Raw genomic sequence first — 15,237 nt, 5'->3', positions numbered from 1 at the left:
TCTCCATTTTCACCTTAGGATTCGATCCTCATGATAATAACATTCAGGAATACATTCTGATTCCTTTTTGAAGTAGGCTTTATGACAAAAACCTTTTATTGCCTATCTTTTTGTTGTCACTCCATTAATCTGTCAGAACGAAACACCTCTGCCTGATCCTCTACCTGCTTATGTTCTTCCTTTATCATTTCAGCAAACAGGTTGTCTGCCAACTGACTTCAAATCCTTCGTCTCTCTCTTTGGTTTTTCCTTCTTGCTGTTACTTACGACTGTGGGATCTTGTTACCACACAGTCCAGAAAAATTCCAGGGTATTTTTCTTTTAACTCCTCAGTTCCCTGGTTTTCTTCAGCTTATCCACCTCTAGGGGTGTCATTCCCACCTTTGATCCTGCTAGGTCGTTTCCAAGAACAAACTGTATTCCTGGAATAGACACTCTTTCAATCATTTCCCACTGTCACTTGCCCAGTCTCAGTTGAACTTTCCAACCTGATCTTACACAGGCTAAATCTCTCTCCATTTATTCTTCAGATTACCACTCTCTCCAGTAACATTTCAGAAAGAGTACAGATACTTTAATGCCTTACTATTAGAGACTGGTTAGCTCCCGTATTTCGCAATATTTTAACTTCTTTACCTTCTCCCCCTGTTCTTCCTGTGTAAACTGTACCCACAGAGGTGAGGACTTTGTAGAGATTGGGCACAGTCTCACAATCCAGCTCGTAACTAACCCTATCGCACTCACCTCGACTTCTTTTGGAATTTCCTTCATTACGTCAACTAATCCCATTGATTCAGCCTCTTTTACCAGCTCTTGTCACTGTTTGAACTTTCTGTACCTCAAGATGAGTTGTTATCATTTCTGGAAGTGAGTTTTTGAACTCATCCAGCAGAATAATCTCTCTAAGATCTACATACGTCTTTTCTATCTTTAATGCTCTCACCCAACTATTGAAGTTACAATGTTTAATTCTTTCAAACTCAACATAAGTCAGGTCTGATTCCTTCCCTGTAATTCTGAACTGTAGTCTATATGCTTCTGGTACCAATTCATAGGCACTCAAAATAGCCTGTTTCACTCCTTCATGGTCTCCTGACCCCCTCCTCTGACAATACTGCAAAAAACTCACTAGCTCTGCCTACCAACTTCATCTAAATTAACATTACCCATGCAGGCTCTGGCCAATTCATCTGCCTAGCCAACTTGTCAAAGGAAATAAAAAAGTTTTATACATCTTTTTCATCAAGTTTTGGTAATGTTTGGGCATATTTGTATATATCCCTACCAGGCTGTTGGCTACAATGAGCTTGCTCATTTGGTACTTTTCCTCCTGCAATTTGAAGTTTTTTTGCTCCTTGTTCCAACTCCATCTTTTCCAATTTGGACATTCTTTCTCTTTCTTCTCTCTCTTTTTCCCTCTCTTCTGTTTCTCTTTTCATTTTTTCTTTCCTCTGCTTGTGACCGTAATTCAAACTGTTTCTGTTCCCTTTCATTCTCTAACTCCAGTTGTCAAATTTGCAATTTAATTTTTTGTAGCTTCCCTGCACTTTCCTGTTTCTCTGGTCTACCGAAATGCTTGAATAACTCCTTTACAATTTCAGCTCTCCTCTTGTCCCTAGTCAAACCCAATTCTAATCTGTTTGCTAATTCTAAAAGTATGTCCTTCCTCTGTTTTTAAGAACATAGAACAGTACAGCACAGTACAGACTCTTTGGCCTACGATGTGCTGACCTCTTATCCGAAACTTGCAAACTTCCTTGGCAAATTTGGGAAGCATCTTCAAATTCCCAAGAACTTCTTTAACGATGTTAACAGCTACTTCCCTCACTTTATATTTAACTAACCACAAGTGACCAAAATTAAACAGATTTTTCTCACCTCAGTTTTATTTAAAGATCTAGGACACTAGCCCCCAAACTTGTTTAAATTTTTCCAAATCCATTCAGATCCTGTTCACAAACTAGCCAGATCCTGGACTTGAGCCCCCTAGCTGTCATGGAGAAAGAGAGGTTAAATGAAAGAAAATCCCTGATATTCACTTTATCAGAAACAATTAACAAATTATTTACTAAACCCTAACAGTGAACAAATTAAAGAACTACTAACAAACAGAACAATTTCCCCCAACTCCTAACAATTCCCTAACTGAACAAGATTCTACTGGTATGCTATTCCACTAAACATGAGTCCCACTTATATAACCCAAGTGGTAAGAAAAAAAATTAAAACTTGTTCTCTCAAAGTCCACAAAGAATGTGTCTTCCGGAATGCTCTGCCTTCTCCACTGTCTTTCCAGTCATAAACACCTTTCTTCTGCCGATCTGGCTGTCAGGGATGTTTTCTCTGAATTCTTCTGTGAGGGTGCTTAGTTAAAACTGCCACGGTTCTTTAATGGATAGATGGTGCTTTCTTACAGAGCTTAGCCATTTCTTGTGAGAGCTAGATGCTTGTTCTTAGATGACAGTTCGTTCTCACATTGATTTTCAAAATCCCTCTCCTTGTATACCTTGGATGACATCAATTTTCTTACAATAGCATTGGTCTGAGGTTGTCAAAACCATCAGATTTAAACTCAAGTGGCTTTTCTGATGAAGCGTCTCGGCCCAAAACGTCAGCTTTCGTGCTCCTAAGATGCTGCTTGGCCTGCTGTGTTCATCCAGCTCCACACTTTGTTATCTTCAATCACTAAGTGCTTGGTTTAAATTAATTAGCTGATTCCAGCTATTTACCAAAACATCAAAACAAGCCGAGGGGTTCCAGTCACACAGTCAATTGATACATGTTTGTATTTTAGAACTGGCTGTGCATCTTGAGCTACATACAGACACTTTTTTTTGCCATGTATAATTGTCTAAGCTTAGAAAGGCACTATACCTATTAAAGGGATCACACGCTGTTCTCCCTTATCATTTTTTTACAAACATATTCTTGCTCCCTGCCTTCCAATTCACAATTACTCTACACAACTTTGTAATAGTCTATCCCACATGTGACTCCAGACCCACAGCAATGTTTTGACTCCCAACTGTTGTTTGGGAAATTAGGGATGGACAATAAATGCTGGCCTAGCCAGTGACACTCACATCCTGTGAATGAATACATTGAAAAAATCTGACTGGGGACCACCATCGGTACCATAAATGTAAATGGTTTTGACCGTCAAAGGGGAGTCACGATGTAAATTTTGGACATGATAACAAATTGGAGGACTGCACCAAAATATGGGATGATATAAAATGGCTTGTGGAGTTTGTGAATAATGGCAAATTATTTGAAATACAATAAAATGTGAGCGGGAATTCCAAGTAGCAATGCAGATGATAAAGACCAATCAAGGGAATATGTATGCATATTTACCCTGTAATCTAATGAGATACCAGTAACTTTTTATTTTAAAATGAATGAAGTTTGAAATTACATGATTCTGTTATTTTAAAGAACATATTAAATGTTGTTTTACTTTTCTAACTTATATAATAATGTACTGGTATGTACAAATTAAAGTCAAACATCCAGAATTAACATGAGGTAGCGATGGATTAACAGCTGAATTCCTATGGTTGGATACTCCACCATGCATGTCAAAGAATAGATGTGATTAGGACAGGTTCCAGAGATCTCTCAACAACATCCTCAGATATAGTGATGCTACAAGTTCCCAAAATCTCGTTAAAGCAATTACTTGCTTTTGACAATTGAGCTTTGGAACTCCCTCAAAGACTGATCCGTCATGGAACATCTCAACGACTACTCTTGTCTTGGTAGCTCATCATTTTCTAAATACCATTGCAAAATTTCTTGAGAATGCCCAGTGACTGTTTCTTGAGACATTAATTTCTCCTGACTGCCTAGTGACTGCGAACATCAGCATCTCTGCGGCCTTATTGACCAGCAGCCCAAAGGAAGCAGCCTTCTGCTTGAACTGCCACCAAGCAACATGGAGTCACCTTCTCTAATTCTCACTGGCTGTTGAACTGCTGTTCAATGATCCTTAAACTATTTTGCTTGATCTATCAAAAACCATCACAACAAGCTTTGCCCCTGTTCCTTGGCAACGTTGAATGCAGCAACCTGTGGAACAACGACAGCAAATGAACTCTTCACAGGCTGCCAGCTCCAAACACACACAACAAAAACTGATCTTAACACAGGGCTAGTCCATGGGGGAGTAGGTTACGATATCAGGGAGGTACGGCTAAATTTATATAGAAATTAGGCTTGCCCACTCATTTCCAGAAATTTTACACAGAAGCATTGACCCCATCCCCCTCATCAAAATGTCAGGAGCATGTCCACTTCCAAAGGGTGGGAAACCTTCATCTAATTTTATGGCCAACAGTTGAGAGGGCCAGGTTGTTGGATGCATCCCCATTTATAAGGATGTCCTGCCTCCAAGAGCTCTCAGGCAATCAGATGATTGTCAGCTCTCCAGCCTTGTGCTGTGGCTCTGGGAGTGGTAGCCATCCTGGGACTGTAGCTGGAGACTGATGGGGAGCAGTATGTAGGATGAACTGTGAGGTAAGTGAGAGGAGCCAGACAGACAGGGTCCCTGAAGGCAGATAGCGGGCTGCAACTAGAAGGTCTAGAAATGTAGAAGATGTGACAGTCGATCTTTGTTGTGAGGTAGGTTTGGAGAGCTTCCATTGGGCACAGTATATCAGAACAGGAGGGACCTACACCAAGGCCAACGCCAGGATTTAAGAGTTCATCTGGAGGCCTTACCATCTGGCATTGGGCACCTCTGTTGCTGTGAAATGGCCTTTAATTGCCCCAAGGGTGGATATATCATCTAATCTCAATGCTGCTGCTGGCTAAATTCCAGTGGGAGTGGGCAAACGACAGGCCTGGCACACCTGCCATGCCACCCTTCTGAGGATCAATTTGGGGATGGGCATAACATTGCAGTCTTTGAATACTGTGTGCGGTTTTGATTTCAATGCCAACCAGAATGATTTTGAACCACTGAAAAAAATGCACAAAAGGACGGATAGGTAAAAGAATTGAGAGGATGTACCTATCATGAAAGATCGCATAGCCTGGAGTGCTTTGTCTGGAATAAAGAAGATCAAGAGGAGACTTATCAGAGTCTTTTCACATTTTCAAATTCCTCATATTAGTTTAGTATGGAAAAATTTTTTTACCCATGTGGACAAGTCTAGAACACGGACATAAATTCAAAACTAAATTGACAGATTAAATAAAGGTATAAGGAATCACATTGGGAGTAAGGATCTGTATCACATTGTTGCGCAGATTAGTTGAAGCAGGAAGCACTAATTTATTCAATCAGAGGCTTGACGTGTATAAGTATATTAAGGGAGCTTGAGCTATGGAGTTATGATGAGAATAGGACATTACAGTGGCAGAAGGCTGGTGTGGAATACTGACATTCAGATAGATCAGTTAAGCCTGATAGCCTGCATCTGGATTATACATTTTTAAAGTTTATTCTCTCATGGGATGTGGGCATCACTGACACGGCCACTTCTACTCACCCCTTATTACACAATTAAAGAGTGATCAGAATTCTGTGGAAAGAGAACGAAAGTGCTGTAGAAACTCAGCAGGTCTAACTGCATCGGTAGAGAGACAAACAGAGTCCAGAGAGTCTTCATTAGAATTGCTGTGTAGTCCAGAGTAACATGTAGGCCAGTCTGGCTAAAGATGGCTGAAACAAAGTATGGGTGGCTGTAGACAAATGACACAGAAATCTGACATGTTTCTTGCTATTCATTGAATTAAATCCGGGATCCAACAGGACAAAATTCTAAGTTTGGTGGGAGCCAAGTTGGGTATTTGGACAACTTACCTGGTCAAACCCAGAGGAGGGCTACGTGTTGGCCTTTCAGCCAGAAATATCACTTGTACAGCTTTGTCTGGAATAAAGAAGATCAAGAGGACACTTATCAGAGTCTTTTCACATTTTCAAATCCTGTATCCCCTTCCTTGTACAACTGCTTGGGTGGAGGCTTGGAAGCCAACCTTCTACGTATAGACTGTACCAGGCTGAAAATATAACTCAGGTCAAGGCAGGAATTTCCAGTGTATTTTGAAGTGTTAATTTGCTGGGGATGTCGCACAGATCATAAGCCAGGTGAAAACGTTGACAGATTTTGCTTAATGTTAAATAGCCACATGGCATCTCTCGTTTATCATCCTGTTGCCTGGTTTGCCATTCCTGATTTTGAACAAAATGAAAATCTAGTTCATCTAACACATTATTTTCTCTCCTTTCTGTCTTAGTATTCTCTTTGCTTATTGAGGCTATATTCCAATATATATTCATTATTTAAATATATCAAAGTTTTGTATGTCTCCGTATGTTATCAATGATCTTTGAACTAATTAATGTTATTGCAATAATATTGAAATAAAATGATTTGTAATAACACTTTGGATCTCTATTTTCTTGACCTTACAATCATTCACTTAGCCTTTCCTACTGTGTAAACTGATTGTGTATGATTTGTAATTGTATTATTAATATGGAGTCTCTCACTCTTACATTATGTTAATCTTTCATCTTTGGTTTCTCTTCCTTCAGTTTAAGTTCATCAATATCTCCATCCTTTTCTATAAGAATATACAAGTTAAAAGAGAAGGCACTCAGCCCTTTAACCCTGTTCCACCATTCAATAAGATCACGGCTGATCTGATTGTAACCTTAAGTCCACATACCCACCTATTTTGCTATTGTTCCAACCCTTTGCTTATCCAGAATATATCCATGTCTTCCTTAAAATTATTTAAAGACATTCTTTTGAGAAAGTGAGTTCCAGAAGCTGTCAACTTTCTGACAGAAACCTATTTGCTCATTCCCTTATTTATAAAGTGACCCCTATTTAAGAATCTCCCACAACAGGAATATCCTGTACACATGCAACGTGTCAAGACCCCTCAGGATCAATCAAGTCGGCATTTACTCTTTTAAACTGCAGGAAATTTAAGAAAGATCCTTTTCTGAGGAAGGATCTAGGCTTGAAACGTCAGCCTTCCTGCTCCTCAGACCCTGCTTGGCCTGCTGTGTTCATCCAGCTCTACACCTCGGTATTTCAGATTCTCCAGCATCTGCAATTCCTACTATCTCCGTAACATCCCTGGTTTTAGATTCAATTTCCCGCAGATTAAACAATAAAATTGTTAGCTTTCCTAGTTAACTGTTTCAACTGCATACTAGGCCCCACACATTGATTCACGCAATAGGACTTGGAGACCCCCCTCCGAAATTTCACTATTAAGGGAAAATAATTATTTTATTTTCTTCTACCAAAATAGAACATTTCACATTTTACCACATTATACCCCATTTGCCAGATCTTTGTCCACCCATTTAACCTATTTCTTATCTCACTTTCATAAGTTATTTTCCTGGTACCTTCCTCATTGAAACTTTCAGAAAACCAAGAAGCCTGTATACTGTGGACATAGAGATGTTTCCACTGGTAGGGCAGACTAGGACCCGAAGACACAGCCTGAGTGGAGGGATGACTCTTTACAACTGAAATGAGGAGGTATTTCTTCAGCCAGTGGGTGGTGGATCTGTGGAATTCATTGCTGCAGAAAATGATAGAGGTCAGGTCACTGTGTATATTTAAGGCAGAGATTGGTTCTTGATTAGTAAGGGGATCAAGGGTTATAGGGAGAAGGCAGGAGAATAGGGGAGTGAATCATGAGTCATGATTGAATTATGGAGGAGACTTGATGGGCTGAATGGCCTAATTCTGCTGTTATATCTTGTGGTCTACCTTTGTGATATCAGTAATTTTAGTAAACATGCCTTCGGTCCCTTTATCAAAGTCATTTATAAAAATTGAAAATTTTGACATCCATGTGGTGCATCATTCATGTTGCCAAAGTGAAAAAGAATCATTCATGCCGACTTTACCTTTCCTGTTAGATAGCCTGTATGTTTTCAACAATAAACTTTTTTGGCACCTTATCAAATGCCTCCTGGAAATCCAAGTGCAAGATATGCACAGGTTCACCTTTACTGAAGCACATTAACTTCTTTAAAGATCTCTAATGTATTTCTTGAACATGGTTCCCTTTCCATAAAACCATGTTGATTCTGTCTGATTACCTTGAATTTTACAAAGTGCTCATACAACGTATCTTTATCTATAGATACTGATAAAGATATTTATATCTAAATCTACTGATATCCTCTTCTCCACATGCTTTCCTGTGTATCTCTGTGTCAGCTGCAAATTTAACTGCCCTCATCTAAGCCCTTGATATAAATTGTAAAAGTTGAGACTCCAGCACAGACCTGTGCTGGTTCTCACTTATGTCCTGCCAACCAATAATAAAGTTTCTGGATGTGAGTTTGCTCGCTGAGCTGGAAGGTTAGTTTTCAGACGTTTCGTCACCATTCTAGGTAACGTTATCAGTGAGCCTCCGACGAAGTGCTGGTGTTACGGTGTTATGCTTCGTCGGAGGCTCACTGATGATGTTACCTAGAATGGTAACGAAACGTCTGAAAACTAACCTTCCAACTCAGTGAGCAAACTCACATCCAGAACCTCAACCTGAGCTACAAATCTTCTCAAAACTCGCTAATAAAGTTTCTCTCTCCCTTCCACATTCTTGTTTACAGGTATTTCTGGATTCTTTCTGTCTTCCAATGGAGAAGACAGAAGTAAAACATTTACACTAGTTAAAAGTAGAATTCAAAATTATTTACGGAAGGAAATAAACATACAGCGAGTTCAATAAATTAGATATTACAACTGAAATGTAGAATCTATTCTCAAGAGTTAAAGATAACTTTTTTCTAAAAATACATTATTTTGCACAGCCCATTGTGTAAGCGTTTGTAGGAAACTGTGCTTAGGAAGTTGGTAATTCTATTCTTGGAACATCATCTAACCACATCATTGTTTTCACCTTTGCACTCCATTAGGGATATTCATAAATATAGTAATTGACATAGATTCGCAAGTTCAGCACCAATTTTAAAGACAACACTGTGTGGAGTTGGAGGAACACAGCGGGTCAGGCAGCATCAGAGGAGCAGGAAGAAGGTTCTTTCTGAAAAGGGTCCTGACCTGAAATGAAGCATTGAGTCTGTTTTCTCTGTTGAGTTTCTCCAGTAATTTCTGTTTTTGTTTCAACCATTTAATATGAATGACACATCCAAGTCTTATCAGTTTGCACCTCATTTTTTAACTAAAATAAGAACACAAAAGGTGTATGGCAGGAAAAGAAACACTCCAGAGCCTCTAAGGAGAGAGGAGTTAATTTCCCAAGTATCTTCTTCACAAACACATACCAACACTTGTCATGTCGACGCTCCTTTAGATTGGAGCATGCGCAGTAGCAGGCCGGTGAACCCGCGCAGGCGCGGCGCGGCGCGGCGGCGTGGACGCATGCGCGTTGGTTGGCTGCCAGGAAATGGCGGAGGTTCGGCGCCGCTGCCGGGATGTGACTGACGTGCCAGCAGCGCGTCGCCTGATGCGAGCCGTTCGGGGCTGAAATGGCCGGAAACATGAGCGGTAATTATGTGCAGCTCGCCGAGCGCGGGGGTGTCTGTTTTGTTTGGTGTGTGCTGTGGCCGTGTGGGATCGGCTCAGTGGTCGGGGTGAGGGCTGTTTCCCTGGGGGCGGGGGGGGGGGAAGTCTGACAGACAACAGACGGGCGGTGGGAAGAGATCCCTCTCTCCGCCTTTTTATTGTTATTACTAACCTCATCACACCAAAGGCAGACCCATTTACTTTGCCACTGCACCCTTTCAATAAAACTCTTTTCTTTTATTAAAAAGAAAACTTGTTTGTGATTTTGTTTCTTCCTCCTCCCCTTCCCCCCCGAAAAAAACAAAGAATTTTAACCGTTTCGTTGTCCCCTATCCATTTAGTTCATGTCGTGAGTGAGTGGGGTTGTGGTGGAGACAGCAAAGTATGACAAGACAGGGAAAAGCTTTTTCAGTCCAAGCGGTGAGCCAAGACCACTCGCCGCAGGAAATGAACGACTTAACCTGGCAACTTGAAATGCCAGAGTAACCCACGCTGGTTACATAACCAGGGCAGAGCCCTTCAGGGTTGTTTACTGTAGCTACTTGGAACTGTCTCGCAAACATTGCGTTTTGTCAGACAAGGAGAAGGCAAGCTGGCGGCTTCGTCGGTTGGAAAGTTTGAAAGTAACACGAAACAGTCCACAGTTGGATGAACGCCCCTTTGCAGTTTCATGTGATCGAGGAAAGCATTCGCTGCCGCTATATACAACCAATTCTTTCGCGGTCACTTATTTTGCCAGTTTTAGAACACAGAACAATACAGCGCAGAACAGGCCCTTCGGCCCTCGATGTTGCGCCGACCTGTGAACTAATCTAAGCCTTACATTATCCCATCATCATCCATATGCTTATCCAAGGACTGCTTAAATGCCCCCAATGTGGCTGAGTTAACTATATTGCCAGGCAGGGCATTCCACCCCTTTACCACTTTGAGTAAAGAACCTACCTCTGACATCTGTCTTAAATCTATCACCCCTCAATTTCAATGGGATTTTCACTCGTTAGTTAAAAGCAGAGCAAAATAAATTGAACTTTTTCCCCGAGATGACTTCGTATGTATGGTTTTTCTCCTCTTGATTTATCTGTGATCAGCAAAATTGTTGTGTGAAACTTCTGCTTTTTGTAGGAATGTATTCACAGCTGCAATACTGAGTTTGTCACAGTCCATGCTAGTGGAAGTAAATATTTTGACAGTTGAGAACCATTTGAAACAAATGCAAAATATTGGAGACCCGCTGGAGAAACAAGTCTGCCTGTCATTGAAGTGTTCAGTCAATAATTGACAGGAGAACTAAACTCCAGAGGTGAAGTGAAAGTGATTGCTGTTTTTGGCTTTTCAAGACTGCTTTTGATTGTGGTATCAATGATTCTTGGTAAAAGTAGAGTTTAAATACGTTACATAGGCTGGAGTCATACTGAGCACAAAGGAAGGTTTTGTTGGAGGTGAGTCCTCTCAGCTCCAGGGTATCTCTGCTGGTGTTCCTCAGGTTAGTGCCCTAGGCCGTAGCACCTTCAGCTGCTTGATCAATGATATGCCTTCCATCACAGGGCGAGAAGTGTGGATGTTCACTGATGACTGCACAATTTTTAGAATCTTTCACGAATCTTCAGAAACTGAAGAAGTCCACATCCAAAAGCAGCAAGACCTGGTCCCTTTCGAGGCTTCGGCTGATGTTGGGAAAGCAAAATTCATGCCATATGCCAGGCAATGACCATCTTCAGCAAGCAAGAATCTAATTACTGTCCCTTGATAGTCAATGCATCACAATCACTGAATCTCCCACTATCACAGCTTGGGAACCAGCATTGACAAGAAACTGAACTGAACTAGCAATACAAACCCTGTAGTTGGAAAAGCAGCTTACCATCTACAAGGCACTACTCAGGACTGCGATGCAGTACTCCCAACTTGCAGTGCAGCTGCAACAACACTTGAGCTTGACACCTTTCAGGACAAAACTTGATTGATGTCATGCCCACAAATATCCACTCCCTCTGCCTCTGACACTAAGTAGGATCAGTGTGTATTGCCTAAAAACATTGTAGGTGTGCATACACTCTGAACTCGAGCATTTCAAAAAGGTAACTCACCACCACCTCAAGGGCAAATAATAATGAGCTAAATATGTTGGTGCATCAAACAAAGGCCACACCCCATGAATTAATTCAGACAAAAAGCATCTTTGGTGAGAGAAACTACTGCTCGCAAAATGGTTTGTTTTACAAAATGCAGACTAGGTGATGTCTTAGCAGAATATCTCTTTGCAGTCTACAAGGAGGATTTTGACCCTCTCCTCATTTACTATTTCTATACACCATCTTGCTTGCATGCTCATTTTTGTGTCCGAGTGTCCTGTTGAAACTCAACTGAAACTGGAACAGCAGCACTTCATTTTCACTTTGGACACTTGACAATCTCCTGGACTCTTCAGAGTATTTAATGATTCAGAGCACAAATTCCAACTTCATATTGATATATAAGTTGATGCTTTAGAGCTTCTGTACAATTGTTGCCTCCCCCTTTACCTTTTATTTGATGCATCTTAGATGTATAATCTCTATCTTGCCCTCTAACCTTTACTTGATCATAATTCTGTTTCACTTTTCCCCACCTTTTTTAAGAGCATGAACCCTTTTACATTTCACCATTTTCAGTTCCAATGAAGCCAGATTGAATTTTGAATGTTAACTCAGTTGTTCTTTCCCATGATGCTGCTGGACCTGATGAGTTCCCAGCACTTTTGTTTTAATTTCAGGAGGAAGCGACCTGAAACTGTTTGCTTGTTCTGATATTGTTTAAAAAAAATAAATTGAGGATGGTGTCATATCTTCCCTTAATTTAATTGAAAACCATCAGTCTTTGGAATCGCTAAGATTACTCATTGTCTAGGAACTTGAATAATGTTTAAGAAATGGAAATTGCAATTGTTTATGTGTTAATAAAAATCTTCATGAGCTGAATATCTTTCAGTTGTGTTTAATGTAGGTGACAGTTGATTCAGGATGAAACAGTTGCATTTCTTTTACACATGACAGGAGGTTATCTGAAAATTGGCATATAAATGATATACATGAACAGAAATTATATGATTTCTAACAAACAATTTTGCTCATTTGTTTTGTTGCGCCTGATGTCTGATTAACATGGAAGGGATGTAATTTATTTTGCTTTTTGACCACCCCTGAATGATTCAGGAAATTAGAGCATTCCATATGCACTTAAAATTTAAAACATTTATTGAAGTGATCACATGACAAGCATCAAAATAAGACCATAAGACATGGGAGTGGAAGTAAGGCCATTTGGCCCATCGAGTACACGCCGCCATTTAATCATGGTTGATGGGCATTTCAACTCCACTAACCTGCGCGCTCAATTTTGGAATCATTATACAAATTGCTTGGGTACTGTATCCCTAATTTAGTGTAATTCTACAGAATCCTACTTTTTTCTTTTAATGCACAATGTATGGTAACCATTCATAGCCTTTATCTAGCACCTGCATTACTTTGTTGAATCTGAGTTTTGTTTCTTTTAAACGTCAACATTAGCAAATGGATAAATTGGTAACTTTTTTAATGTGTTTGTGATCTAATGCAAGCCTATTCTGAATAAAGAATGATGTGTGTTCTGTGCACCACAGAATACTGATAAGTAGTTTTGTGCCTGGGATTTACCAAATGATCCTCAGTCAGGATGTATTTAGATGTTGAACTGAGGCCAAGACCTTGAGTTGGCAATTTTGGAGTAACAACCAAGATCAGATACCACCAGGTTGGAAAGTTGTGAATATGAATGTTCTATTCCAGAAACAAACAACTACAGACCAGTTAGCTTCACATCTATCATGGCAAAAATGCTAGAATCTTTTCAAGGAGGTTATAGCAAAGCAGCTCAAATCTTAATACAGTCAGGCTAAATCAACGTGGTTCTGTTAAAGAGAAACCATGTTTGACTAATTTATTAGAGTTCTTTGACTAATTGACAAACAGTATTTAGAGAAACCTGGTAAATGTCATTGTGTTTAGATTTCTATAAGACACTAGATGAGGTGCTGCATCATGAATTACTAGACAAGATAAAAACCTCAGGCATGGTGATATATTATCTTGGTTAGCTAGCCATAAAGAGTAATTATAAGTGAGTCATTTTTGTGCTTGTAAGATGTAACAAGTTGAGTGTCACAGGGATCAGTGCTGGGGCTTTAACTATTTACAGCTGATATTAATAACTTGAATCCGAATGTATGACTATGAAATTTGCTGGTGGTGCAAGGATAGGTAGCAGAGTAAGTTATGAAGCATGCACATGGGTGGCTACCAAGGGATAGGTTATGTGAGTGGGCAAAATACTGACAGATGGAGTATAATGTAGCTTTACAGGAAATTGTCCCCTTTGTCAGGGACTACTTAAGTAAAATCATATTGCTTAAATGGAGAGATATTGCAGAATGCAGAGGTACCGAGGTATTCTGATATATGAATCACAAAACATTAGTATGTAGGCTTTGATCATCAAGAAATCAGTTCGGTCTAATTACTAATATTGAGAGTGACAATGAGGAAGTGTTTGTAAGTTACAATGCCAAAATAATGAGCTTAATGTTGAAATTAAAATAGTTTTGAACCACTGTTGTATTGGCTTCTCTTTTGCTCTGATGCCTTGAAGTCCGCAGCATTATACTAGAATATTGTGAATGGCTTAACACTTAACAAAACCAGTATTCTCCATTAGAATTTTAAAAGTTTTTATTTTAACTGACGTTCAAAGGCTTTTTCATAAATTAGTATGATCATTTACTGGACACAGTTGTCAGGCTGAGGCTACATCATTATCTTGGCCATATTTTGTCATGTAATATCGGCATCAATAAGAGTGACCATTGCACAGTCCTTGTGGAGATGAAGTCCCACCTTCGTATTGCAAATAATTTTCATCATGTTGTGTGGCATTATCACTGTGCTAAATGGGGTAAACTTCAAACAGATCTAGCAGTTCATCACTGGGTATCCATAAGGTGCTTTGGACCATCACCAACAGGAGAATTGTACTCCATCACAATCTGCGATCTCATGTCCCAGCATATCCCCTACACAACCATTACCATCAAGGCAGGGATCAATTCTGGTTCAATGGAGAGTGCAGGACAGAATGCCAGGAGCAGCACCAATCATACCTGAAAATGAGGTGTCAACCTGGTGAAGCTACCAAACAGGATTTCTCACATACCAAACAGGACTCCTGGTATGCTAAATGGCATAAGCAGCAAGTGATCCCACAACCAACAGATCAGATCTCGGCTCTGCAGTCCTGCCACATTCCGCCGTGAATGATGGTGGACCATTAAACAACTCATGGAGGTGGCTCCACAAATATTCCCATTCTCCATGATGGAAGAGCCTGGCGCATCAGTGCAAAAGTTACGGCTGAAGCTTTCTCAACAATCTTCAGCCTGAAGTGCTGAATGGCAGATTCATCTTCGCCGCCTCCTATGATCCCCAGCGTTTTGGACATGAGGCTTCAGCTAATTCGATTCACTCCACTTGATATCAAGGAACAGTTGGAGGCACTATACTGCAAATGCTGTGGGCCCTGAGAACAGTCTGGCAATAGTACTGAAGACTTGAGCTCCAGAACTTGCTTCCCCAACCAAGCTTTTCCAGTACAGTTAGAATACTGGCATCTACCCAACAGTGTGGAAAATTGCCCAGGTATATCCTGTCCA

The 15,237-nt window shown here is 40.3% G+C and overlaps 1 protein-coding gene across 3 annotated transcripts in view; it reads left to right on the top strand.

Annotated features, from left to right (window-relative positions):
- The first annotated feature begins 9,380 nt into the window (after positions 1 to 9,380).
- snx29 (sorting nexin 29) overlaps positions 9,381 to 15,237 on the top strand; it is a 443,022-nt gene continuing 437,165 nt past the window's right edge. For all 3 annotated transcript variants that reach the window (XM_059654177.1, XM_059654176.1, XM_059654178.1), the window contains exon 1: positions 9,381 to 9,494. In XM_059654177.1, the coding sequence (XP_059510160.1) occupies positions 9,476 to 9,494 (19 nt within the window). In that variant the 5' untranslated portion in view covers positions 9,381 to 9,475. The remainder of the gene's footprint in view (positions 9,495 to 15,237) is intronic.

This window comes from Stegostoma tigrinum, chromosome 23 (genome assembly GCF_030684315.1).
Source record: "Stegostoma tigrinum isolate sSteTig4 chromosome 23, sSteTig4.hap1, whole genome shotgun sequence".
NCBI classification, from domain to species: Eukaryota; Metazoa; Chordata; class Chondrichthyes; order Orectolobiformes; family Stegostomatidae; genus Stegostoma; species Stegostoma tigrinum.
The sequence above is the reverse complement of the archived record's forward strand: the minus strand, read 5'-3'. Positions and strand labels throughout refer to the sequence as shown.